Source organism: Pungitius pungitius, chromosome 18, assembly GCF_949316345.1.
Source record: "Pungitius pungitius chromosome 18, fPunPun2.1, whole genome shotgun sequence".
In the NCBI taxonomy this organism is placed as follows: Eukaryota; Metazoa; Chordata; class Actinopteri; order Perciformes; family Gasterosteidae; genus Pungitius; species Pungitius pungitius.
In genome coordinates, this window is record NC_084917.1 from 2,001,446 (window position 1) to 2,027,342 (window position 25,897).

Genomic DNA, 25,897 nt, shown 5'->3' on the forward strand with positions numbered 1-25,897 from the left:
GTAGAAAATGCGAGGCATGACCCTCACTGGAGTAATAAACCTTTGGATGGCGTTGCCATGGAATCGCACCTAGTTTTCTTTTACCCCTGTTTTCCAAATCCGCCTGAAACAGTCTTGTAAATAACAGGACCTCATGTGCTAAATATTTGGTTGTGCCGCGTTATCGTTTCCTACCACATTTTATACAAATAGAATCACGAGCAAAAAATGTCACATGTTGGCTTCCTCTCGGATGCGAGCTTACGATTTGGAACACGGCCGCTACTTTTTGCCTTTTGAGTTTTTGTTCAGTGATCGAGGCAACGCGCCGGACCTCAGATACAAACAAATGTTGCTTTACGGGCATACAAAGCGTGTCTTTAATACTGTAACTTTACCTGGTCAGATTAAAGTACACAAAGCTTTATGTAAGAGAAAAGCGGCGCCAGTTTGATCATGAATATGATATAAAGATATTTATATTTAAAGTAAACATTCAACTAAACTAAGGATAAAGATGACTTACAAATACCAAATGGAGATTAAGATATATATATATATATATTGGCACAATGTTGAAAAAAGTAGTGAATATGTATAGAATAATATGAATTTAACCACTTTCTAGGGTTCCTAAAGCTCCGGGTTCTATAACTAACAAAGTCTGACACGCTGTAGCTCAGCTTTAGATCAATAATGAGAGAAGAGATTCGATATGGGGCCGAGTTCAGTCACGCGTTCACTGTGGAAATGAGCCTCAAGGGCTTCGTATCAACCTTTTCTTATTCCGCATTTAACATTTCCTCACAGAGGTTTTTATTATTCGCTTCTCAATGAAAGACTACGTCACAAGAGGGAGAGCGGTGGCTTCGTGCTCCACGCGTTTTCCATCCGTCCGAGACCGCAGGGTTCCTGCAGCTGTGCATGGAGCCGCTGAGTAGCTGCTAACTAAGGCCAGACTGAGTCGCCTCTGTGAAGACCAGCCATGTCCCACAATGAGGGGGTGTGTGGGGGGAGGGGGGCTTCAGCTGAATGGAATAAGGGGATTGCCCTGAAACCGGCTGCAGTGATACCCGAACTTATCCGGGACCGGTTTCGGCATTTAAAGTCACAAAATGACAAGTTCAGAGGCCCCATCATAAACTAACCGTAACCCTGCAGATAAAGATCAAGCTGCACTTATTCTTATTATTTTTGGTTATTATTTGTTACTAGATTCCACCAGCGGGAGCTTTGTGATCCAAACATTACCATGAATTGAAAAGAAAGTATAGAATCTTATCAAAGCTAAACATGTTTTTGTGCTTCTATCCATATTTTTGTTTGAGCAAATAAATCTGATGGATGCAAAGATTATTGCTGCCATGAAAAGGATCCAAAGCAGTGATGCAACTCTCGTTGCTCTGCACCGATGTCACAATTAAAAAATGTAATAAAACACTTTAGTCTAAATAAATCCGCGGATATTGAAAATTCCCCCCCCCCCCTCTCCCCGCAGGGCCGTTATTTAACGGCGAGAAGCTTCACTGTTTATAGAAAATATCCCAAACACAACGGCGCAGAGATGTAAACAGCAGACAGACAGACAGGCGGCGGCGGCGGCGTGCGACTCGGCTGCGTCTGAGCGCGCGGCGCTTTGTCTTCTCGAGGTTGGCGAGCCGCGGCGTTGTTTTGACACGCGGAGCCGGGCCGTGGAGCCACGTGCTCGGTGGGCGCTCGAGGTCATTTATGAACTCTTTTTGGTCTACTCTTATCCTTGTGGTTGGCATCCTTCCTTTACCACACTGGGTTCACTGGAGCATGAGGCTTGAAAACAAAGACTTCCGATTTCATTTCTTTGTCCGCTTTTTAATTGACAATCATAACTTTTTCCAACTCAATGAAACCATTAAACTCTGCAAATTGGGTCGCGTTCGAATACAACTCCAGACACGCGTTTCCTTTTGTAGCTTCAAAGCCGGGCCTTGTGTTTAATTAGGAATACGATATGAATTAAGATAACGTGAGCTCATTTATTGGGATGGCCCGTCCACCGCTTTCTTCTCCACTGAAATATCTCAAACGCTTTTGGGTTGGTCTCCAGAGGGTGAACCCCGTTGGCTTTGATCACCTGACTTTTTCCTTTTAGGACAAAGTTGTCTCAAACTGAGTGAAATTGCCGTTAAATTGGGTACAAAAGTCGAGTGTAGATCTCTCATCACGTAGAGTTTAAGCCCAACAATAAATGTGGATGTATTCATCTCATACCGCTGCCTTGCTTTATCCTTACATATTAATCTCGGTGTGAATCTTGATACGAGACCGAACTTTACAGTTGATGACTGTAAAAAAGCGGTAAATGATGAAATGTTAAGAAGCGGAGTCGAACAAATCATTCCCGCTCAAACCAATTAATTAACTAATGATATCCCAGTTTAAAGGTGAAATACATTCCGCCCTGTGTAGTTTTGATGCTTGGTGGCGAACATCTTTACCCGTGTAATGCGTTTAGTGATATGAAGTATACGTCGCTTGGCGTAATCCTTTAATCCTCCTCAACAAATGGTCCGGTATCGTTCGCCATAATCCTCCCACTAATGCCGCCCTGCGCTGAATCCTCTAATCTGTGGAGCGCACAAGCTCATTAGAGCCCATTCGACCGAGAGGACGTCCCTGCAGAAGGGGGGGGGTGGGGATGGGATGGGAGGGGGGGGCGGCGGCCGCGGGCCGTGGTCGCTCCCGGAGGGAGGGGCTCGCCGTGCTCTTTTCAGAGACCATATTAGTTCATGTTTGTGTGAGTCGTGACGTCTGCTCAGCGTCCCAGGAGACGCTCGCTCTCTGGGTCTCTGCAGCAATATCTGTCATTTAAAAGTGTTTGATGAACTAGAATGTGTTTACAGTTGTTTTTGTTGTTGTTGTTGTTTTCACCCAGCGAGCATTCGGCGAGCTGCTGTGGTCACGGAACTGAAGTGTTTGCCGGGCGCATCGAGTTTTAAAAGCCAATAAGACTAATGAGGTCATCAGACAAGTCGCTTCTTGCTGCGTCGCCTCTCATGATGAGATCACTGACGGCTTGTTTATAATAAATCTGGGACAGAGAAACTCCCAATGTGAAAGTCTGGAGAAAGATGTGTTACAACATGACTCTGTTTATGGAGGATGAAGCCTGAGCAGCCTTCAAGTTGTCTGACAACACTCAAAACACAAAGTGTCATTTGTGTGGAAACTGATTATTTAACAAAGACTCGATTTGTCTTTTATCTACAAACTGTCAGAATACGTAACTCGCCTCCTTTTTAATAGAGTATATACATATGTCAGAGAGTGCAGTTTGAACTAATTTCAGTACAAAACCTCTGTATCTGGAAGATCAAAATGTGGTTTAACACCAAGACGGAACCTCCGCCGCAGAGCCGGAGGAACATTTCTAACAACTCGAAAAACTCTTCACGAATGGAAAAACGCACAAGTGTGATGTTGATACAAGATGTTCCCCAAAGTACAATTACATAAATTATAAGGAAAATGGCGGTTCATCTAAACCACGCATGTGGGCTCAAAGTTCACTGAAGGAAATCTCAAACCTGCAAACCTGAATCAGACTTTCACCACTAAACAAAAATGACACTATTTAAAGAGCTTCATGTCCTCATTCTTCTTCCCTTTGCTCATGTGTTCTTTAACTAACAAAAGATCAAAGAGGTCATTTACTCCTACTTGCAACAAACACTCGGTAATTATAGAACTTTATAATTTCACGTTAAAATGCAAACATTTTGGTCCACGTCTGCATGAAAAAATGACTTTTGGGCATCTTCCACATTGCATATTGACTATTTACATAAACATGTGTACAATTTTTTTTGGTGCATATTTCCTATGAATAAGAAAAAAAAACAATTTACTGACCTCGTGTTTTCGTTTTAACTGTACGGTTGATCTGGGCAACTACCCATGAGCCTTTGCGGTCTGTTATTACAGCCCCGTGCAGACTGGAGACACTTTGCTTTCGTCCTGTTGAGATTACAGAGGTCTGAACCGAGTAGCGTGAAGGCAACTATTGGATCTAAGAAAAGAATTCTACCGTATAAACTGCCACGTTGTGTTTAGTCTTTTGAGAGCAAATGTGATTTTAGAGGTCGTCAAGGCACGAAAAAGTTGTCTGACTTTCTTGAAACGGGAAATGAAGTGTCTCAAATATTTTTATTTTTAATTACTGATTATTTTTTCCATTAATCAGCGTTTTGATCAAAGAATTGTATTCTGTTTACTATCACAGAAAACAGCAAATGTTCCAATTCAAGAAGATGGACTCTTTTCCTTTTGAACTTAGACAACAAGATCAAAAGTGTCGACCGGCTCTTCGATTTAACCACAAAGTTTCCAACTTCTCACAATCTGTTTTCTGTTCAATTTAAGACGTTCTTTGATCTTCACTTTTGAAACTGGTCTTGCTGTCGTGCACATTATTGTTCCACCACACTCGTATTTCTGTTATGAATCATGGCTCAGTAGAAGAAACTGGAGCTTTTCTTAAGTTCCTCCAGAGTCTCCACAGAAACATCTGGTTGGTACATTTACTCACGAAGGTGTTTCACTTCTGTTTGTTGTGATTATTCACAGTTTAATTCAGAGGTGCTAGTGGCCTTTTCATTTTACATGCTTTACTGGAGGCGCCAAACATTTCGTTTACGGTTGCTGTGGCAACGTGAAGCCAGTACATGAGAAAACGCACGGCGAGGCCCGGATGTTAAAGGGGGGGGGGGGCACAGTGGGACCTGCTCACCTGGTTCCACACACTTTCTCAGACCAGATCCACAGGATCCAGGTGGAATATTCAATTTAACGGAGGGTGGCAGATTTCATGAGTTCTTGGTTTGCAGTAAAGGAAGCAAAGGCGCTTGTTTTCTTCTTTCAGGGTCTCGGGCTTTGCAATGAAAAGTGACAAATCTACTTAGCTGGGATTAGTCAGGCCTTATTGTTTTTGGTTTGATGCTCCTCCTTTTTGTCCGTGCAAAAACACGCTCAGAAGTTGCATTTCTGATGGGAATTTGTTTTGGGCCCTATTCAACCTTATTTCAGTGGTCTATTTAACATGTCTGTTTCCACACTGTTCTGCACACACTTTCCAACGGTCCATATGAAACAATGTAACTGGGAGGTAACGTTTATGGTTTGAATGTACGTAAAATCCATCCGTGATATCGTACTAAGTGCACAAGAGTTGGAAGAATTCACTCATTGCTTCACAGCTAAAAGGATCGAAAAGTTCTGTTGAGATTTGGAAATTTTCCACATTTATCTTCCGCTTGAGGGATAATTGGCTGATTATCTTTGGGTTAGTCGATCAAAACGAGCATTAAAAAAAGAAGGCTTTGGAATAGCGATGCGTTCGTTTTGAGCTCCAGGCATTTTGTAGGAATTATCGAATAAACAAACATTGGCGCGTTAATCAACAACAAAAATAGAATTAGTTGCCTAATCTGAATGGTTCTGCTCAATCAAAAGGATTCATGTACATGTAAGCTAGTCTCACAGGAGATTACATCCTCATCTAATCATATTAAGTGTAAACTGTGTGTAAAGGGCCTCCGTATGGTGCCTGTTTCCCAAACTGAGCTCCTTGGATTCCTGCAGGGTTACATTCAGGTTTTTGGAAATAACTGAATCCACATACAGCTCCCTTTCATTTTAACCCAAGATGGCTGGTGTCTGCTTCCTGCTCATCCCGTGTGAGAATGTACATGTGTCTGAGCAGGGGAACGTTTCCCGCAGCAAATCAGAAAATCGGCTTCACTTCCACACTTATCTTTTTTTTTTTGTTCACTTTTTTTTTTTACTAACGCATGCATCACCAACCAGGCGATCCCTGGAACTCTTCAAATCTGAGAATGTGCCCCAGATTTATTCGATTAACATTGCTTGCATGCACTGCGATGATGAAATGTGGCTTCAGCTGCTGTGGGCATCCATCACTGTGACAGAGCGGCAGAAACACTCGCGCTGGGACGGATTCCTGAAAAGTGTGGAAATGAAGAGTAGTTTTCAGTAGGGATTTCCTCAAATGTGATTTTTATTTTTATTTTTTACTCTTTGCAAAGCCATTGAAGGAAAATGTCCCGTCTGTCCTGCTGTCTACATTCGGACTTCACTTTCCTCTCATTCCCCGGCTTGCCTCCTTTTTTAATTTTCCGGCCCAACCGCTGCTGGCTGCGTCACGACTCGCAGTAACGCCGGCATCTCATTCGGAGGCAGCAGCCCTGATTAGTTCCAGCAGAGGGAGGGAAGAAAGAGCAGCGCAGGGAGGGAGAATGATGGCTATTTAAGGGTTGGAGTTTAAGCAAATGGGGGTCTGACCTAAACTACTGCTCACACTTTAAAAGATATCTCTCTCTCTCTCTCTCTCTCTCCGTCTCAGTAAAAGCGCTGACTGACGGGAGCTGCCACCTCGCTGGAGAGGCTGCGGTCTCAACGAGAGCAAAGCATCTATTTTTTTTTCTTCTTTTTCTTCTTCTCGACTTCAACGAGTGCGCGACGACTCTGAGGAGCGCCTCATCCGACCTGCGAGGGCGGCTGACAGGTGGGTGGATGTACTCGTGTGACAAAAAGTCAATTTTCTTGACTTTTCCTTGGATAATTGTATTCATAATCGAGGTGTGTTCAGTAGTGGTTGCATAGCGTTTTGTTTAGGAGGGTGCTGCAGGTTACTATGACACCACGAGGCATTGATTGTACATTCTGTGCACTGAAACTCCTTCCTCAGTCAGACACACACACACACACACACACACAGAGCAAACAATGCAGGATCAGAGCTCACTGCTGAGGGAGTAGAACTTTTGGAAGCTTTAATCGGCAGCCAAAAATATTCTCTCAAATTTCTGTCAGGTCGTGGATCGATACGCCAAAAATAAGAATGCACTGGTTTGAGTGCAAGCTGTGTGCCTGCAGTGTCTGCTTCCTGTGGTGCAGTTTTGCAGCTCGCTTCAACTAACCTTCTGCAATGCAGTTCTGTTTTCATTGTGTTTCGTTTTTCCATCACTGAGATTCAATTAAAGGGAAAAGTGCACGGCAGCAACCGCCGCTGTGGGCAAGGAGGAGGGGGGGGAAAATAACCACTCCATCCACGCAGTCCATTAGCTCTGCTTAATGGCAACGCAAGCCCGGGTGGTGGGGGGGGGGTTTAGCTTGTGGATGTTTCGGCTGAGGAGGACCATGATCATCCAGTTCCTCCCTCGTCTCGCCGCCGCTTTCACAAGAAGTCTCTCCCTGGAACAGAAACCTGCGTTTCCCTCTGCGTGACCACTGGGTGACCCCCGTGCGCTCCCGGCCTCACGCTTCTGTGGCATCTCAGGTGGAAACGCGTGGGAGCGCAGGGTCTGCTGAGCGACCAGGTTTGTTCACAGAATATCCTGAATAAGTATATTTGAGGCGTGTTGATCAGTGGGGCTGTTTTCTAAGTATCTGATTGCAAATATTTTGACTGCATATTACGATATGCAGAATAACAACAGATACGCTGTATTTTATTATATATAGTTGGATTTGTCCAAAATCCAAAGAGATTGATTTCACTGATGAAAGAAGAAGCAAATCATCACATTTGTAAAGTTTAACCAACTGTTTTTTAGGGATTTAATAGCAGACTATCAAAATCTTTTGATTTTGCATTGATCCATCAATCGTTTCTGCTAATAAGAAACACAAGTCTCCTTTTTACAAATCTTGAACCTCTTGAGTCGTTGATTGAGGCGCGACCCTGTGATTGTAAATTGTCTTCTTCCTGTTCACATAAAGCTCAGGTTTATTCTCCCTAAAGGAACACCTCACCTCATCTGTTGGGAGTGCAACGAGCTGGTGCCATTGCTGTTCCCCCCCCCCCCCCCCACACCCTCGTCACTCTTCAGCTGGCTGCACCTTTTCACCTGGACCCCAAATAAGAACCTCAGTGCCTTTTTTTTCTAAAAATAAATTCTTCTTTTCTTTGACTAAGAAAAGCAGATGTCCTCAGTGCGGGGCCAACATTTCCAGTTTCTCTTTTTCACGCTGAAAAGTTCCCCTCTGGCTGCCAGCATGAGGGAAGAGGTTTAAAGCTACAGCCATTCTGGATTATAGCTTAGAGAACAGCTTATATTTATTTCAATTTATCGCTCCAAATTGTCTTCCCATGTTCCGTAGTCACATGGGACGTCCTCTGTCCCTAGTCTCCTCCAAAAGATGTTTCCGTGGCTTTTTACTGGAGACATTATGCCGACAATATGAAACGCTGCAAATAAATCGTACTTCAGGTATTGGAAACCCCCCGAAAAAGCCGCTTTGAAGCTCTGGAGACTTCAGCTGAAAGGTGCTGAGGAGTTTTTATAGCATTCACTTTTGACCTCGTAGGCTGCAAATTATGTCTCTTTGTGTCTTGTAAGGTTCCCTAGAAGCAGATAAGAACCATTCAGGCGGTTTCCTGATTTACAACACCAGCCCCAACTCACCTTTTAATCCCACCACTGGCCAGATGTGCGAGGACTTGTGAAACTCAAGCGCAGGTTTACATCTGGGCAGAATGAGGTTGGCTCAAAAGGGGAGGGAAGGGGTTTGATGGGAACACTGTGGTGACAAAGAAGGAAACCATTTGTCTTCCTGCTTCTGTTTCTGCTGCTTCTCTCGAAAGAAAACATCACAATGTAAAGAGCTCCTTCATAGTTTGGAACTATGGATAAATTCACACAGGCCCAATGTGCACTTACTTTAGATTCTGATATTCTGCAAGGTGTTCAGAGTTGTTTGGGATGGATGGTAGAGATTCCCATGGCGGCTGTTGGTTGGTTTTAATTTCACGTGATGGCAAGCGGGGGAACTCTGAGATGGGAAAAGGGATTTCATACTGTGAACGCACAGTGTAGTGTTGTGTATATTTTTAGGCCCGTCATGGTCTCAACAAAGCTTCCACAAGCCTTCATGAGAACCTGAGCATGTCAGATGCTACCAAAACCCAAAGGAAATCCTGCATCATTGACATCCGAAAAGAAACTCCCCCTTTTTCATAGACATTTGCCAGACATGGCAGGCGCGTGGACCCGAGGCACCGACTCACTCGGTCGGTCTGTTCAATTGATTTTCAGCATGCGTCCTCGGATCCGCTTTGGAGACTCCAGGCAGGCTTTCCCACGCCTGAGCAAGAAGGTTGTCATTAGTTCTCCTTCGGCTCCCACAAATTGCAGCGCTCTTAATGTCCAGCTGACGACCTCATCAGGGGGGGGGGGGAGCAGGAGGCCGCAGTCCGGTACGTCCCGTATGCCGTGTCACGCTACACATGTGCAGGGGCTCTTCATATATGTGCACTGTGAAGGGGGGGGGCATGGACGTGCCAGCACAGCTGTGGATGCCTGGGTTTTAACGGCTTCTCTCTTTACCCTTGTGGTGTTGAGTTAGAAATCTAGCACAAACAGTAAATAATAATTAGACGACAAAAGGAAACACTTGGGTGGGCCACAGCGATGCCAGGAGTCAGTTTGCGTAGTGTGAAGGGCTCCTGGTTCCTATGGACCCGACACATTTCAATGTCATTTGTCGCAGTGGGAGTTAGAAAACTGCAGTAAAATCTTAGGTTTTCTTTTACTTCCTAATAGCTTAACGTTGGATTCCGTCCAATAATGAGTACATTTGGTTCAGCTTAAAAAACCTTTTGGGGCTTGTTATATCAGATCATGTATCCGCTTTGGTTTTGGGAAGGTACATGCGGTATTGCTACACCTCACATCAACTCAGTCGGTCAGTTGTTGGATCTGACGGTTGGTTTTATTAATTATTTATTGATGAATTGCCAAATCATTGCATGCGTGTGAGTGATTAAATCCCTTTCATTCTGTTTTCCAGAACTCTTCCCCTTAACTAAGGATTGGCCTTTGGTCAGAGGCTCAAATATTTATTAGCATGGGTACGCGAGGCGCTCTGAGATGCCTCCTCCTCCTCGCCGCCTTGCTCAGCTCATCGGACGCCGGGCTCGTGAAGAAAATCCTACGTCATCGGCGTCAGACTCCGCAACCCGCCGAAGAACACAACCTCACGCTGCCGAGCGCCGAGCGGCCCCTGGTCTTCAGCCACGTCTACAACATCAACGTTCCCGCCAGCTCCCTGTGCTCGGTGGACCTGGACGCCCCGGAGGGCGCGAGGCTTCGTCCCCGGGACGCGGGCGAGCACGCCGCCCAGCACCCCGTCGAGCACGCGGTCGACGGGGAGAACCAGATCGTCTTCACCCACCGCATCAACGTACCCCGGCGGGCCTGTGGCTGCAGCGAGGACCTGCCCGGCCTGAAGGACCTCATGAGCCGCCTGGAGATGCTGGAGGGAGAGGTTTCGGCGCTGAGAGATAAGTGCCACGGCGCCGCCGCCGCCTGCTGCGGCGCTCAGGTCACGGGTAGGTCTCAACTGAACCACGCGGCGAACTCGAGTGGTTTCTGAAATCATAAGACAATGGCTGACATCAGAAGATCAACCTGAACCTTGTAATTGAATAAGTATAAGTGTAATTGTTTTTTAACTTTCTTATCAAAGGCGAGGTGGCAACCAAACCTTACTGCCACGGTCACGGAAACTACAGCGCCGAAACCTGCGGCTGCGTCTGCGAGCCGGGCTGGAAGGGACCGAACTGCACCAAACCCGAGTGTCCCGGTAACTGCCGGAAGCGAGGCCGCTGCGTCGACGGGGGCTGCATGTGCGACGCACCCTGGACGGGCTCCGACTGCACCAAGCTCGCCTGCCCCAAAGACTGCCACGGCCGCGGCCTCTGCCACAACGGCACCTGCCGCTGCGACGCCGGCTACGGCGGGGAGGACTGCGGCGAGCGCACCTGCGCCAACGACTGCCGCGGCAACGGTTACTGCGCGGACGGCGCGTGCGTCTGCGCCGCCGGCTTCAGCGGAGACGACTGCTCTCGGCTCGCCTGCCCTAACGACTGCAACGACCGGGGCACCTGCTTCAACGGGATGTGCATCTGCGACCCGGGCTACCAGGGCGCCGACTGCAGCCAGCTGGCGTGTCTGAACGACTGCAACAGCCGCGGCCAGTGCGTCAACGGGCGCTGCGCCTGCGACGTCGGCTTCCAGGGCGACGACTGCGCCGAGCTCTCCTGCCCCAGCGACTGCCTGCGCCGCGGCCGCTGCCTCAACGGCCAGTGCGTGTGCGAGGAGGGCTTCGCCGGGGAGGACTGCGGCGGCAGGACCTGCCCCTCTAACTGCCACGGGCGCGGCGAGTGCGTGGAGGGCCGCTGCGCGTGCCGCGCTGGCTTTGCCGGTCTGGACTGCGGCGAGCTGAGCTGCCCCGGCGGCTGCCGAGGCCGCGGCCGCTGCGCGGACGGGCAGTGCGTCTGCGACGAGGGCTTCTCCGGGGAGGACTGCGGCCGGAAGGCGTGCCCCAACGACTGCCTGGCGCGGGGCCGCTGCGTGGGCGGCGCCTGCGTCTGCCGGGACGGCTACTCGGGAGACGACTGCTCGGCGCTCGCCTGCCCGGCGAACTGCAACGGCAGGGGCCGCTGCGTGGACGGGCGCTGCGCATGTGACGGCGGCTACGAGGGAGAGAGCTGCGCGCAGCTGAGCTGCCTCGACGGCTGCCAGGACAGAGGCCGCTGCGAGAGCGGCCGCTGCGTCTGCGACGAAGGCTTCATCGGGGACGACTGCTCAGGAGGTGAGAACGCGGCCTGAAACGAGTTCACTAGAAATCTGACCCCAGAGTGATGTCATTTCTTCTCATTCACAAAACTCACTCATCTGGAGAGAAACCGTTTCAGTCGACATGAAAGAGGCCTTTGGGTTTGCACTTTGTTCTTTTCACACTGCTGCCAGATGTGTCTCTGGAGTTTGCATTCACTCTGTGTAGTGATTTAAAGGCATGAGGACACGTCCAAGTCAACGCCCCCTTTGCTCTTCCCCCCCCCCCCCCCCCCCCCTCAGTGTCTCCTCCAAAGGACCTGAGTGTCGGCGAGGTGACCTCTGACACGGTGGCGCTGTCGTGGAACAACGAGATGCTGGTGACGGAGTACCTCGTGACCTACGCGCCCACCGGCCCCGGCGGCCTTCACATGGAGCTCGCCGTGCCGGGGGACGAGACGGCGGCCACCGTCAAAGGGCTCGAACCCGGCATCGAGTACCAGATCAACGTCTACGCCGTCCTGAGCAACAAGACGAGCGTGCCTGTCGGCGCCAGGGTGGCCACGGGTAGGTCGCGGCCGCCTTCACGCCGGTTGGAGGTCAGTTACCGGAGAGAAGCCAAGTCGACGTGGCTCGGCTGACGATGGCGATGTTTTTGTTTCCCGTCCTTCCAGAGCTTCCCAGGCCGGAGGGCGTGATATTCAAATCGGTGAGAGAGAGCTCGGTGAAGGTGACGTGGGACCAGCTGGACGTCCCCTTTGACGGCTGGGAGATCTATTTCCGCAACACGGTCAGTCTGCTCGTCTCCGCTCGCCCCGGGACTTTATTAAGCGACGCGGCGAAAAGTGAGACGCGTTGAAGCCGAGCCGGCTTATTGGAAGGCTCTGCGAAACATGGATTTATTTCAGTGCTAACCATTTCAAATTGCTCTGACATGTGGAGAAAAAAAAAAGAAACCCAGTGAGGGCGAGGTCTGGAATTCATGGTTAGGAAATGAATTACTTTGCCAGCTGATAAGTGGGAGGCCTTTTTAAATTATACTGCAGAGGTTTCATGCATTTCTTTAGGACATGTATGTCCTTTGAGGACCTTGGTGTTAATGGGCTGATGTAGTCCTCTGTCCTCATCAACGTGTGGTAGCTGGATTGTTCTTAAAGAACGTCTTGTCATGTGTTCTCCAGTCCTCAACAGGATGTTTTACATTTTGTGTCCTTGCAGAAGGAAGAAAATGGAAAAGTGGCGAGCACGCTTCCGCCTTCTCAAAACTGGTTTGTCCAGTCAGGCCTCGGGCCGGGTCAGGAGTACGAAGTCTCCATCAACGTCGTCAAGAACAACACCAGAGGTCCCCAGACATCCAAGAGAGTCACTACCAGTGAGTCTCACGCTCATAGACAAACATTATCTCAGCACTTTGTAATATTGAGAATGAAACGGTGAGATCATAAATGTTTCAAATTATCCAGTTTCAAATCAATACTATGAAATTCCATAATGAAAAGAAGAGGATAACAGGAAATCCCTCCTACTTCTCCATAGTTCTGTCTAACAGAAGAGCAACGACTCTCCTGCATTACCACATTATAGTCGGTCAAACCGTTTTTATCGTGTGTGGAAAAGCCGTTAAGTCGTTCTCATCGCTGTTGTAATTTATTTGTCGCAGTTGAACTAGACGTGGCTTCCAGAAATGAAGGATTGTGGTAATTCTGAACCTTTCGTGACCTTTAGATCCTCAGAGGTCCTTTTTTACAAGGAGGAAATATGTCTCCTCCACATGTGAACGAGTGAGAGCGGAACACGCGTAATATTTCATGATGGCGTCGGCCTTTCTGACCCAAGTTATTGCTTTCTGTTATGAGAGCAGAGTCCACTCTCACGAGGGGAAAGAACTGGCAGGACAGTTAATGTCTCACACCGACGCAGCAGACTGAGACGTTTCTTGATTTGTGACTATTTAGAAGCTACGTCATTCCTTCTAGAGGAAAAGAAATAAAATAAGCTTAATGCATACGTCATCACCCCCCCCCCCCCCCCCCCCCCCCAGAGATTGACGGCCCCCGGCAGCTGGAGGTGAAGGACGTGACGGACTCCTCCGCTCTGGTCGTCTGGTCCCAGCCGGCGTCTCCCACGGACCGACTCGCCATGGTCTACGGTCCCAGCGCCGAACCCTCGGACAAAACCAGAGTGGACGTCCCCCCCGCGGACAAGCAGCACAGCCTCGGCGCCCTGAGGCCGGACACCGAGTACAAGGTGTCGCTGGTCTCCAGCAGCGGGGGCCTCAGCAGCCACCCGGCCGTCGCCACCTTCACCACAGGTCAGTCCCGGCGGGGTCGCATATTCGCTTTAACAGTCCGGAGAGAACCGTGAGCTCTTTTTACCAGAGGTGTGGACTCGAGTCATGTGACTTGGACTCGAGTCAGACTCGAGTCATGAATTTGATGACTTGAGACTCGACACGACAAGACTTGCAACTCGACTTAGACTTGCAACTCGACTTAGACTTGAACACCGATGACTCGTGACTTGACTTGGACTCGAGCCTTTTGACTCGAGAAGACTTGCTACTTCCCATGAAAACTGGGGAAAACATTTTCACACCACCGCGCCGCTCTGTTTATCTGCATCTGTCAAAAAATGTGCGCCACCTGTATGCAGAGAGCGCGCGCTGCCTGCACGACATCCAATCACTGCAGTCCATTTGACCGTATCAACGAGACAGCTCGTTCATGGTTACAAAAATCGGGATTTTTGAACCCGGATTCAGACTCCGATGGAAATCCTCGCCAACATTATGTCAACGTCCGTTTTAAAGTACTGTAATGAGCTGAGTTAAAGTTATTAGTTAATCAGTTATGCAGATGTTGCATGTGTTCACGTTATGCTCCGTTACCAGCTGTAGTTACGCGAGACAACCCGAGTTTTGGGGGGCCGTGTATGCGGAAGTGTTCGTTCGGCGTGGTGACGGCCAACAGTGACCGAAGTTGAGTTGTTTTATATAAATAAATGCAGCGGAGTTGCAAGCCAGTCATCGCCTCCTTATTTACGCTGCAGCATTGGGGTGAGCGTTACAGTACTATAACACAGTCACAGTCGATCCACCATTACCCTTCCCTTCGTAGTCTAGGTCTGTGAGGCAGCGCACCATCACCCAGGGTTCCCCGTCCCCACTATAATAAAAGGACTCGAAATGACTCGAAAATATAATGGAACGACTTGTGACTCGACTTGAGACTTGTTGGCTGTGACTTGTGACTCGACTTGGGACTTGCTTCGTCTTTGACTCGACTTGACTCGGGACTCGAGGGCAATGACTTGAGACTTGCTTGTGACTTGCCTAGCAGTGACTTGTTCCCACCTCTGCTTTTTACCCCCCCGCTCGCCAGCCCTGGACCCCCCCGTGGACCTTCGGGCCGTGTCCCAGACTGAGGACAGCGTCACCCTGGAGTGGACCAACAGCCGGGCCGACGCCGGCGGCTATCTGGTGAAGTACAGCCCCATCTCCGGAGCGACCCACGGGGAGGAGCTGTTCCCACGAGGCCCGGGACAAACCACCAGAGCCACCATCACCGGTAAAGGCCCCCCCCGCCGCCACGCCGCGCCGGGTGTGAGGCCACGCCCCCCCCCCCCCCCCCCCCCGGCTAACCCCCCTTTTCCGTTTCTCCCGCGTCGCAGGGCTACACCCGGGCACGGAGTACGGGATCGGTGTTACCGCCACGAAGAACGAGAGGCAGAGCCTCCCCGCCACCACCAACGCTGCAACCGGTGAGAACAGCCCCCCCCCTCTCCTCCCCTCCCCCCCCCCCTTCCGACACACACACAAAATGAAGGCAATTTCACGCGCCTGCTGTTTTTTTTTTTTTTCTCGTCAGATATCGACCCCCCTACGGACCTGGAGGGGACGGAGTCCACGGAGACCTCCCTCTCCCTGAGGTGGCGGAGACCTCGTGCCCGAGTGGGCGCCTACCGGCTGGAGTTCTCCTCCTCCTCCGGGGGGGGGGACGGCCCGGTCGGCGAGGTGGAGATCCCCGCCACGGCCACCAGCTACGTCCTGTCCGGCCTGACTCCCGGGATGAGCTACAACCTGACTTTGGCCGCGGAGAGGGGGCTCAAGAGGAGCCCACCGGTCACTGTATCTGCATCCACAGGTGGGTACGGATCTATTCCCCCCCCCCACCCCCGCAGTATGTTGCTGGGAATAATGACGCATGCCTCGCAAAGGAGGAAAACTGATTCCTCCAGCAAAGTCTGCTGCACCAATTTCTTCAGAGGTGTAGATGTATGAAAATGAGTGTTCATTCAGCATTGTGTTGCATTCAGAGATTTGAAGCTGCCAATGAACGCAAAATGCGACACTCTCTTGATTTGTGCCTCTTTTTTTTTTCCTTGTAGCCTCTTTCACGTTTTATTTAGCTGACTCGGGCGACCGCGAGCGCTCGTCTCCCAGAGGCTCGGAGGACAATGCCGTTAGCTCCGCGTTCTTAGACCCCTCCGAGTCCCCGATCTCTGTCGGGACGGAGCCCGAGGACGAGCTCGGGGAGCTGACCGTCTCGGGCGTCGCGCCCGACGGATTTGACCTCACGTGGAGGCTAAAGGCTCGCGGCGTCCACGGTAGTCTGGCGGTAGAGTGTAAAGACGCTCGGGCGTTGTGGGATGCGAGCGAGGCCCGGCTCCCTGGAGAGGCCACTGGCTCCAGCGTCCGGGGCCTGAATGCGTCCACCGAATATCAAATAACACTTTATGGGATTACTGGTAGCCAAAGATCTGCGCTACTTGAAGCTGTCGCTGTCACAGGTATAAGCTTGTCTTTTAGTTTACGGACTCTTGGGGTATGGGGGGTTGCTTGGAGTTGTTTTTGGGGTATGATTTGCATGCCGGCATGACGTGATGAAAGCAAACAGAACAACTCATCTGAGCAAGCATTTCGTCCTCTAAAAGGCAATTCCATGTGCATCACTCATCGCCTGCATTTACCTTCACAAATTAACGACCGTGCAGCCGAAAATGACCTCGTACGTCACTCGCATGCAGGGAAAGTGACTCTGAAGGTCTTTTAGAACGGCAGGAAACCAAAAATGGCTGTGCATGGCCTCAACGTCCACTTGAAGACCCCTGTGCACTTCCGCTCCGGTGGACTACCAGACGGCTTCAAAGCGTTAATGGCGCTGACTCCGGAGCCATTAATGCCCAGCTGCTGCTTGATGACAAAGGTTTGCGGTCCTCGAAGAAATGTGATAAGAGACGAGGAAATGAGAGAATGAGGTTATTAAGGACCGAGTCATTTGGACTTAACGCGTTTGTTCTTCTTTTTAACCCGATTCGTTCATTCAACCTGCACTTTTTTATTCACACCAGCACCCGAGCCCACCTCTCCAGATGTGCTCATGCTGAGCGTCCAAGATGCCACAACAGCTGCTCAAAGCGCAGATCCCCCCCTTCTTCCAAACCCCCCCAATTCCGGCGAGAGCTCTGGCCCGGTGGACGTTTCGGGGGATCATGTGACCACGCAACCGGGTGTGGAGGGATTGTCCTCCCCCACGCGATATGATATCACATTGCAAGGGGAGCGATCTTTAGTGTTTCCCACCACAGGTACACGGAGCAGATGTTTCCTCTTCCCTGTCTGCAGGCCTTCGTCACAACACGTCGCCGTCATCATCATCTTTACTTTTTCATATTCTAAACATTTCAGGATGGCTGCTTTTTATCATGAGAGCCAATTTTCTTTCATCCCTTATGGCTCCTAGATGAATTATAACATTGTGTCAAGTCAAGATATTATTTCTTCAAAATTAAGGATGTAGATTAGAGTCAAAATCACAACATTACATAAATATTCAGGATAATTCAAACTTTTCTGATACTTTTTCCCGTTGGGTTGTTGCTATTTACACTTTAATCCTGATTTCCGTGGCTATGTGGCCCAACTTCTCATCGCGAGGCTTAACATGCCAGACTCATGTCTGCCGTCCGTCTCGGTTGACACCCCCCCCCCCCCTCTCTGATCTGTCAATCTACCAGAGGAGCCGAGGAGGCGCGTGGCGGTGAACCTCACCACCTCTGACATCACGTGGGACGGCTTCACCGCCTCCTGGCTCCCCGCCGGGGGGGACTTTGAAGGCTTCGTCATTGAGGTGACGAACCTGGAGAACGAGGAGGAGAGCCAGAGCCTCAGCCTGTCCGGGGACGCTCTCAGCCTGGTCCTCTCGGGGCTCCGCCCCCACACCCGCTACCTGGTGGGCCTGTACGCCAGGTACCGCGGCTCCCTCCTGCAGCCCGAGTACACCCAAGCCACCACAGGTACCTGCAACTGGCACCGTTGCAGCTGTTTTTTTTTGGGGGGGGGGGGCCTCTTAACCTCTTAGGCCCCCCCCCCACTCTTCTCTTTTTAAAATGTAACTTTCAGTCGTTGTCTGCGAAGCACGACGCGCGCCGCCGCCGCTGCATGAAAGCGAGAGCGACATAATAACCTCATTTCTGGTTTGGGCCCCCGAGCCTTTCTTTGCTCCCCCCCCCCCCCCCCGGCCGCTGTTTCCGTCGAACTGAGAGCCCAGTTCTAAAGTGCATGAAGCCCCCTCGCCCCTACCATCCTCTGCATCGTGGTGGGGGGGGGGGGCGGTTTGACGCTGATGTGCTGCAACGATTGCAAAAGCAAAAGCGACCCCTCGCAGCGCGGCCGTCTCATTCGATCCCATCAACACTCGCTCTGAGTCATCGATTGGCCTCGAGGGAGCGTTTGCTCGAGGACTCGCTCGCACGCCTCCCGGGTGCCAGTGACAATCAAGGCCCCCCCCCCCCCCCCCCCGTCAGTCCTCTGAGAGGAGTTTGTCCATTCTGATTACGATCTAAATCTCCTCGTTTCCTTTTTAACAACAACAACTAAGGTAAAAAAAAAATTAATCTGCTGCATGTTTTGCATCAACTGACTCGCACGAAGAAAATACGATTTTAAAAGTTTCTCTCCTGCTTTGCAACAGAATTTATCTCTGCATGAGCATGAAAGATATTTTATATACGGTTTATGTTCCTTTGCCACATTCTTAAAAAACACGTGCAGGCAGTATTCTTCAGCTATTTTGACATATATTATTATTATAGTTTGCAAAGATTGTTAAAAGTCAAGTGGACATGTACAACTTTATGCAAAAACATATGCATGGATTTAATGATTCAAGCTTCATGGGCAGGATTGTGGGTCCAGTGTCACACGCTTTAATGTGACAAATCAAACCAGTCAGCTTTCAGTCATTTATTTACCTCTTTTAGAATGTGTTCTGCAAATAGTCTTTTTTTTTTTTTTTTTTTTTTTTTTAATGAAAATCTAACGATTATTTCTCCCTTCAGTGAACCAACCAGTGGTTGGAAAACTATATATTTCAAACTTAACGTCAGAGAGCTTTACAATCTCCTGGAACGGCACTGAAGGGGAACTTGACGGTTTTACCCTGGAGGTGATCGATTCCGATTGGCTGACGGAGCAAAAGGAATATAACGTGTCCCGCGGCGTAGAGTCCCTGGAGGTGACGGGGCTCCGGCCCAGCACCGACTACGTAGCCTACGTCTACGCCACCTCCAAGGGATCCCGCACCAGCCCCGTCAGTATTGTCGCATCAACAGGTATTTGATGGGGGGTCACAGGGTCATTTATTGTCACACGTGCACTGCAGACCCGCCTCGGAGCCTTCATGCCCAACAGTCCAAACAATGAACATATTTCATATTTTTTTCTCTCCCCCTCCCACTTGTAGCCGAGGAGCCCGATTTGTCCGGGCTAGTCGTGTCTAACGTTACCTCGGACAGGTTTTCTCTGTCGTGGCGGGCCGGCGGCGGCGGCGGCAAGGCGTTTGATAACTTTATAGTGGAAGTCAGAGAGTCTGCTTTGCCCTCGCAGGCGATGGGGCGCGCGCTGGCGGGGGACGCGCGCTCCACGGTCATGGCCGGCCTCAAGGCGCGCACGAGCTACGACGTAAAGCTCTACGCCAGCGCCGGCGGCCGGAGCACGCCGCCCCTGTTCGCCGTGGCCACGACAGGTATCGCGTTTACACTCTACCCTTCATCGTTGTATAGCGGCTACGCACGTTGTGATTCAAACCGTTTGTTCATTTTCCTGTTCAGAGGACGTCCCGCGGTTGGGGCCCCTAGCCGCGGCGCCCGTGAGCCCGCATAACCTGAGCTTGTCCTGGAGCGCCGTGTCGGGCCACTTCGACGGCTTTGTCGTCCGGGTCAGTGACCGCGAGCGGCGGTCCGACGCGCTGGAGCTCAGGCTGCCCGGCGAGGCCCGTAACGTTACCGTCGCTAACCTGGCGGACGCCACGGCCTACGATATCGAGCTCTATGGCGTCTCTCACGGGCGCCACACTCCCTCCGTGTTAGCCCACGCCGTCACAGGTAGTTCTCTGTCAATTTAGACTTAATGCACTAAATTATAAGTTTAAATCGAGTTAATGTCCTTTGTTACTTTACTGGGTAAATATTGATTTGATCATTTGGGCCAAAAGCGAAAAACAAACCTGTTTTAAGGTGCAGTACCACTAATGGCCACTAGCTGCAGTTCATGACTTAAAAATATGTTGGTGATAGTGTTTTCGTCTTGGGATGCAGCTCTTTAAGCGTCACATCTTTTTCACCCAGATGTTAAATCCAAGCTATAAAATAAGGCCTTTTTGAAAGAGGTGGCATGCGAAACTAAATATTCAGGGGATATTCAGATCTTATAACTCTCACGGGAAGAACAGATTTTGTGATATGCTTTTGCAATCTTTGCACACGTTGTCCTCCTGACGGGTTCTTGTGCCCCCCCCTCCCACACAAAACCAAATCAAACCCTCTCCAGCTCCTTTGCCTAAAGTGGAGAACTTGACTATTTCCAACGTAACGCCGTACGGCTTCCGCGTGTCGTGGGCGGTGCAGCAGCAGCAGGAGGAGAAGAAGGAGGAGGAATCGGCCCCCTCTAGTGGCGGCTTCAGGCACTTTCAGGTAGTGGTGACAGACTCCGGCTGGCTGCTGGAGCCTCAGGAGTTCACCGTGCCAGGAAACCAAAGCCACCTGGACGTCTGGGGCCTCATCACCGGCATAGGCTACGAGGTCCGGCTGACCGGCGTGTCCGAGTCGGGCCTCCTCTCCCGGCCTCTGACCACAGTGGCTGCGACAGGTACCGCCTCGCGGCGCTCCCGAAAATCCCGTCTATATTCCGTCTCAAGGGGGTCTGCTTCGTTCGAAGAAGAGGTGTGAATGTTTCTCCCGTGCCTCCCCCCAAAATAGGCGTCTTTTGCCTGTTTTCATATTTTGAAATGTGTTTTTCTTTTGATCTCCTGATTCTTTTAGTTTATTTAAGCTGCTTCTTCACTTCATCTTCCCTTCGTGCTGGATTATAAATAAATAAAATAAAAAACCCAGACGATCAGACGCTGGAAAACACCGATAACAACGCGACACTCTGAGCATGAAACGGTCTGACCTCTAATCTCCTTTTGTTCGATTGCCTTTGAATGCACGGGTTGCCCGGGAGACGCATGGGGGGCCTCGTCTCTGCCGGCCCCCTCCCTTCAAAGACTGTGTAATAAACATCTACATTAAAACAAAGCATCTTGACTTTCTTTACACTAACGGGCGCCTGAGCGTAACCCCCGCGACCGCCACCCTGAAGCCTGCCGACTCGTCGTTGAACCCCCTCCAACCCCCCCTTTTCAAACCAGAGGCCGAGCCGGAGGTGGAGCATCTCTTCGTCTCGGACGTCACGGCGGACGGTTTCCGTCTGTCGTGGGCGGCCGACGGCGATTTGTTCGACCGCTACGTGATCCGAGTACGAGACGCCAAGCGGGCGGCCCGGCCGCGAGAGTACGGCGCCGGGGGCGGCGAGCGGACCAAGGTCCTCACGGGGCTCGCCAGCGGCACGGAGTACGAAATAGAGCTTTACGGCGTCTCGCTGGACCAGCGCTCCCAACCGGTCACTGGGCTCGCCCAGACAGGTACACGCTCGCATGTCAAAGGTCGACCTCGGCCCCCGGTGAGCCGGGAACTAACCACCGATCCTCTCCGCCGCCCCCCCCCCCCCCCCCCGCTCTAGGCCTCGCCCGCCCGGGTGGGAGCCTCCCAAGTTCCTTGTTTGCGTCATCTTCACTTTAATTCACCCTTTTTAAAAAAAAATTATTATTCCTCCGCAGGCCTGAGCACCCCGAGAGGACTCAGCTTCTCTGACGTGACGGGTTCCTCCGCCGTGGTCCACTGGTCCGCGCCTCGCTCCCCAGTGGACGGCTACCGCATCACCTACGTGCCCGAAGGAGGTGGGAAGGTCAACCAGTGGACACCGGCAGATAGAAACCAAACGACTAAGCTCGCATTTTAATGTTACACTGTGCCCCCCCCACAGGAAGCCCCCTGTCGGTCACCGTGGGCGGAGACGTGTTCGAGGCTCTGCTGCCCGACATGATCCCCGGGAAAACGTACCAGGTGACCGTGAGTGCCATGAAGGGACTCGAGGAGAGCGACCCCACCACCGACACTGTGATCACAGGTGGGCTTCCCTCCTCCTCCTCCTCGTCTTCCTCCATTACGCAACACTTCTGCATCTCAGTCGATTCGTGGAAATTGTAATCGTGTGTGTGTGTCCTCCAGCTTTGGACAGGCCTCAGGGTCTGAGAATGGCTAATGTCACCGACACCTCGGCCCTGTTGCTGTGGCAACCGTCCGTGGCAACAGTCGATGGCTACGTCATTACCTACAGCGCTGATTCCGGTGTGTTATTTATTTATTTAAAATATTATTATACTTTTCCCTCCAGCTGTAAGCAGGTTGAGACAAGGACATGCGTCGCTATGGCAGTAGTTTAGTAAAGTAGCAGTAAAACAGCAAAACGTGTGTGTGTGTGTGTGTGTGTGTGTGTGTGTGTGTGTGTGTGTGTGTGTGTGTGTGTGTGTGTGTGTGTGTGTGTGTGTGTGTGTGTGTGTGTGTGTGTGTGTGTGTGTGTGTGTGTGTGTGTGTGATGGACACGCACCTGGTGTGACGTGTGGTTAATCGATGGGTGGGCGTGTCCTGCTTTCGCAGTGTCCCACGTGGTGGAGCACGTTTCTGGGGACACGGTGGCGTTCCAGATGGGCTCCTTGGTTCCCGCAACCCGCTACGCCGTCGGCGTGCACGCCACCAAGGAAGCTCGCCGGAGCGACTCCGCCGGCACGGAGTTCACCACCGGTAGGCCCGCCGGGACGTGGACTGATCCCCTCTGCGTCCTGATCATCCGTAAACCTACGCCATGTTGTTGTTGTTCCAGACGTTGATCCTCCCCGTGATGTCACGGCCTCGGACGTCGGAACGGACAGCGCGACCCTCACGTGGAGGCCTCCGCAGGCGGCGTTGACCGGCTACACGCTCAGCTTCTACCCGGCCGACGGCGCTGTCAGGGTACGAAGGCCGACCGGCGCTCTCTCCAATTCACACCAAATGTAAAACGAAAACCGGTTATAAAGAAACAAAACCGCTTCATGAACTGCAGGAGGTGGTGCTCAGCCCCACGGCGTCCTCCTACGTCATGGCGGAGCTGGCCGGCTCCACGGAGTACAGCGTGAGGCTGCAGGCCATCGCCGGATCCCAGAGGAGTCGCCACGCGGACGCCGCCTTCACCACCGGTAAGGACGGAAAGGGCTGCCGCGGGCGCCGAGGACGCGCGCCGCGGTTCGCCTCACTCACCGTAAGCCGTGTGCCTGCAGTGGGACGCCCGCACAGACGCCCGAAGGACTGCGCCCAGGTTTTGCTGAACGGCGAGACGAGCTCCGGCCTGCACACCGTCTACGTGGGGGGGGAGCAGGGGCAGCCCGTCCAGGTGTACTGCGACATGACCACGGACGGCGGCGGGTGGATGGTGAGCGAAAATCAAGCCGCCCACCGGGGTCCGTTGGTTGATGTTCAGTGACACGATGATGACGTGGCGCTCGGCGCTCTGCAGGTTTTCCTCAGGCGGCAGAACGGAAAGTTGGAATTCTTCAGGAACTGGAAGAACTACACGGCCGGCTTCGGCAACATGAACGAGGAGTTCTGGCTGGGTGAGAGAGCGTCTTGGGCCCTTTATCTGATTATTTGCAGACTCGCATCACACATCACACTCTCTGCAGGTCTCTCCAACCTCCATAAAATCACGAGTTCTGGCCACTACGAGCTGCGAGTGGACCTGAGGGACAACGGCGAGTCGGCCTACGCGCAGTACGACAAGCTCACCGTCGCGGAGCCCAAGACGCGCTACAAACTGCACGTGGGGGCGTACAGCGGGACGGCAGGTGGGTCCCGCGCTGCACGATCCCCCCCCCCCCCCCCCCCCCCCGAGGCCTACTCTGAGTTGGCATAGCTGTTCATGCTAAGCTAAGCTAATTCCCCTTAGCTTTTACGCAAAGCGCACTTACAGGAAAAGCAGCGTTAACCCCCCCCCCCCTCAAACATCTCCTTTACACCTCCACCCCCCCCCCCCCAGGCGACTCCATGACGTACCACCAGGGCCGGCCCTTCTCCACCTTCGACAACGACAACGACATCGCCGTCACCAACTGCGCCTTGTCGTACAAAGGAGCCTTTTGGTATAAAAACTGTCATCGCGTCAACCTCATGGGGAAATACGGCGACGACAGCCACAGCAAGGTGCGTACGTCCGACGTCACGCCGCCGCTGCCCCCCCCCCCCCCCCCCCGCACGCGTTAGAATTCCCTGGGACGCTGACGTGTTGAATGTCTCCCCCCCCCCCGTTTGCTTCTCAGGGGATCAACTGGTTCCACTGGAGGGGCCACGAGCACTCCATCCCGTTCGCAGAGATGAAGATCAGGCCGGCCGACTTCAGGAATATTGAAAGCAGAAAAAAACGATCGTAGACCCGTGGAACCCCCCCACCCCCCCCCATAACTTCCAACAGCCATTAATCAATCATTCGTAGCGTCCCAATTTGGAACCGCTGCGTACGTGTGCTTTGTATATTTAAGAGTTTGAGCCCAAATGGACACGAGTGTCATTGGGGCCAAACATATGTCGTCATACGGGGGGAGTCCTTGTAGAATTGTGTAAGTGGATCCACTGAAGCGGTAACATGTCAACGGGCACATAGTCAGAGGGCGTCACACCCCCTAAAATAACTGAAAGTTAATTAAATGTCAATTTCCTCCGGCACAATTTATCTGAACTCTATGAAGTATGTATTTACAAAGAGGCCACTAATACCACTGAATTCCTACTTTAATTTTTTTTCTTTTTTTTTGATAGAAAGACTCTTTGTAACCTTCAATACAAATAAAAGATCTTAGTTGGATAGTTGTGTGTGAGCTCTTTGAGGAAAGAGGTTGTTTTACACGTTGGTGCCACTTGGTGGCAGCGTCGCCTCTGACTGCAAAACGTATCGTTCATTCCACCGACCCCCCCCCCCCCCCGCATGCTTTTTCTTCGTGGCGTGTTTTGGTTTTGACGCCCTCGTCACGTCGGGTGCGTTCCAGCCTCCTCGAGCATCCGCTGCTCCTCGAGGTCGGAAGGAGGTTTCTGGAGGTTTCTCAGAAGACGCTTTTCCACATTTAGAAATGACTCCCGGCCTGGATTTCCACGAATGTCAATGGCGGAGCTCGAATTCCCCCCCCCCCAAAGATGTTTTTAAACAAGGCCTCGGGGGTCACGGCTCGAGTCTGAAATCCATATATTCACGCGCTTTCTGCTGGGCCTTCATGCCGAAATGAGCCCAAATCCACCGTACAGATGTTCATTTCCCGTCTGCACAGTCGACTCATCGCCTCCTCGAGAGGATTCATTGATCCTGATGACGCTTCGTTCAGTTTGTGACTAAATGGCTGCAAATACTAAGACGCTAGGTGGACATTTTATGAGCGCCGATGCTAGCATTTAGCCGCTAAGGTTACCGCATGCATTGGCAGGGTTTGTGTGTATAAAGTGAGGATTTAAATGCTTTTAAGCTCAGTTTAGATTGAGTGGTTCAACTATTCATTTATTTATGATTTTTACAACACAGAACCCTGTGTTGTAAAATCAAATGAACCCTGAAGCATCTCATGTATCTTCACTAGAGAGAGTAACTAACGTTAGAAGCCAGGGGTTGGGGGGGTCACGAGGACCCTCCCTGAGTTCAAGGGAACCAAAATTAGCCAACAGTTCTGTGAACGGCTCCACGTTGTGACACTGTGTGTTTGCACAACGTTTTATCAGCTCGGAGCCTTCTGCCTTCAGCGGGATGACGTTTTATTCGTTATTATTAGTTATTATTAGTTAAAGGTACGTTCAGCGTCGGATGGATGGCTGTTTGTCAACAGAAGGTAGAGGAGCAAAGGTCCGTTACC

General features: G+C 51.2%; 1 protein-coding gene across 2 annotated transcripts; it reads left to right on the forward strand.

Moving 5' to 3' along the window:
* The first annotated feature begins 6,201 nt into the window (after positions 1–6,201).
* Positions 6,202–24,988, forward strand: LOC119227046 (tenascin-like). 2 transcript variants are annotated; one of them, XM_037485492.2, is made up of 29 exons: positions 6,202–6,538; positions 9,826–10,366; positions 10,504–11,631; positions 11,898–12,161; positions 12,269–12,384; positions 12,813–12,966; positions 13,636–13,905; positions 14,975–15,160; positions 15,264–15,353; positions 15,461–15,736; positions 15,981–16,382; positions 16,944–17,180; positions 17,610–17,888; positions 18,933–19,205; positions 19,337–19,618; positions 19,704–19,976; positions 20,422–20,739; positions 21,284–21,556; positions 21,752–21,871; positions 21,958–22,101; positions 22,203–22,322; positions 22,632–22,775; positions 22,855–22,985; positions 23,077–23,209; positions 23,291–23,442; positions 23,527–23,623; positions 23,693–23,854; positions 24,046–24,209; positions 24,326–24,988. In XM_037485492.2, the coding sequence occupies exons 2-29, from the start codon at positions 9,883–9,885 to the stop codon at positions 24,434–24,436; spliced, it is 6,783 nt and encodes a 2,260-aa protein (XP_037341389.2). In that variant the 5' UTR covers positions 6,202–6,538; positions 9,826–9,882; the 3' UTR covers positions 24,437–24,988. The 2 variants fall into 2 exon arrangements, with proteins under 2 accessions (XP_037341389.2, XP_062414882.1); XM_062558898.1 differs by lacking the exons at positions 15,981–16,382; positions 16,944–17,180; positions 17,610–17,888; ... (3 more) ...; positions 20,422–20,739; positions 21,284–21,556 and having other exon boundaries at positions 24,326–24,983.
* Positions 24,989–25,897: the final 909 nt, after the last annotated feature.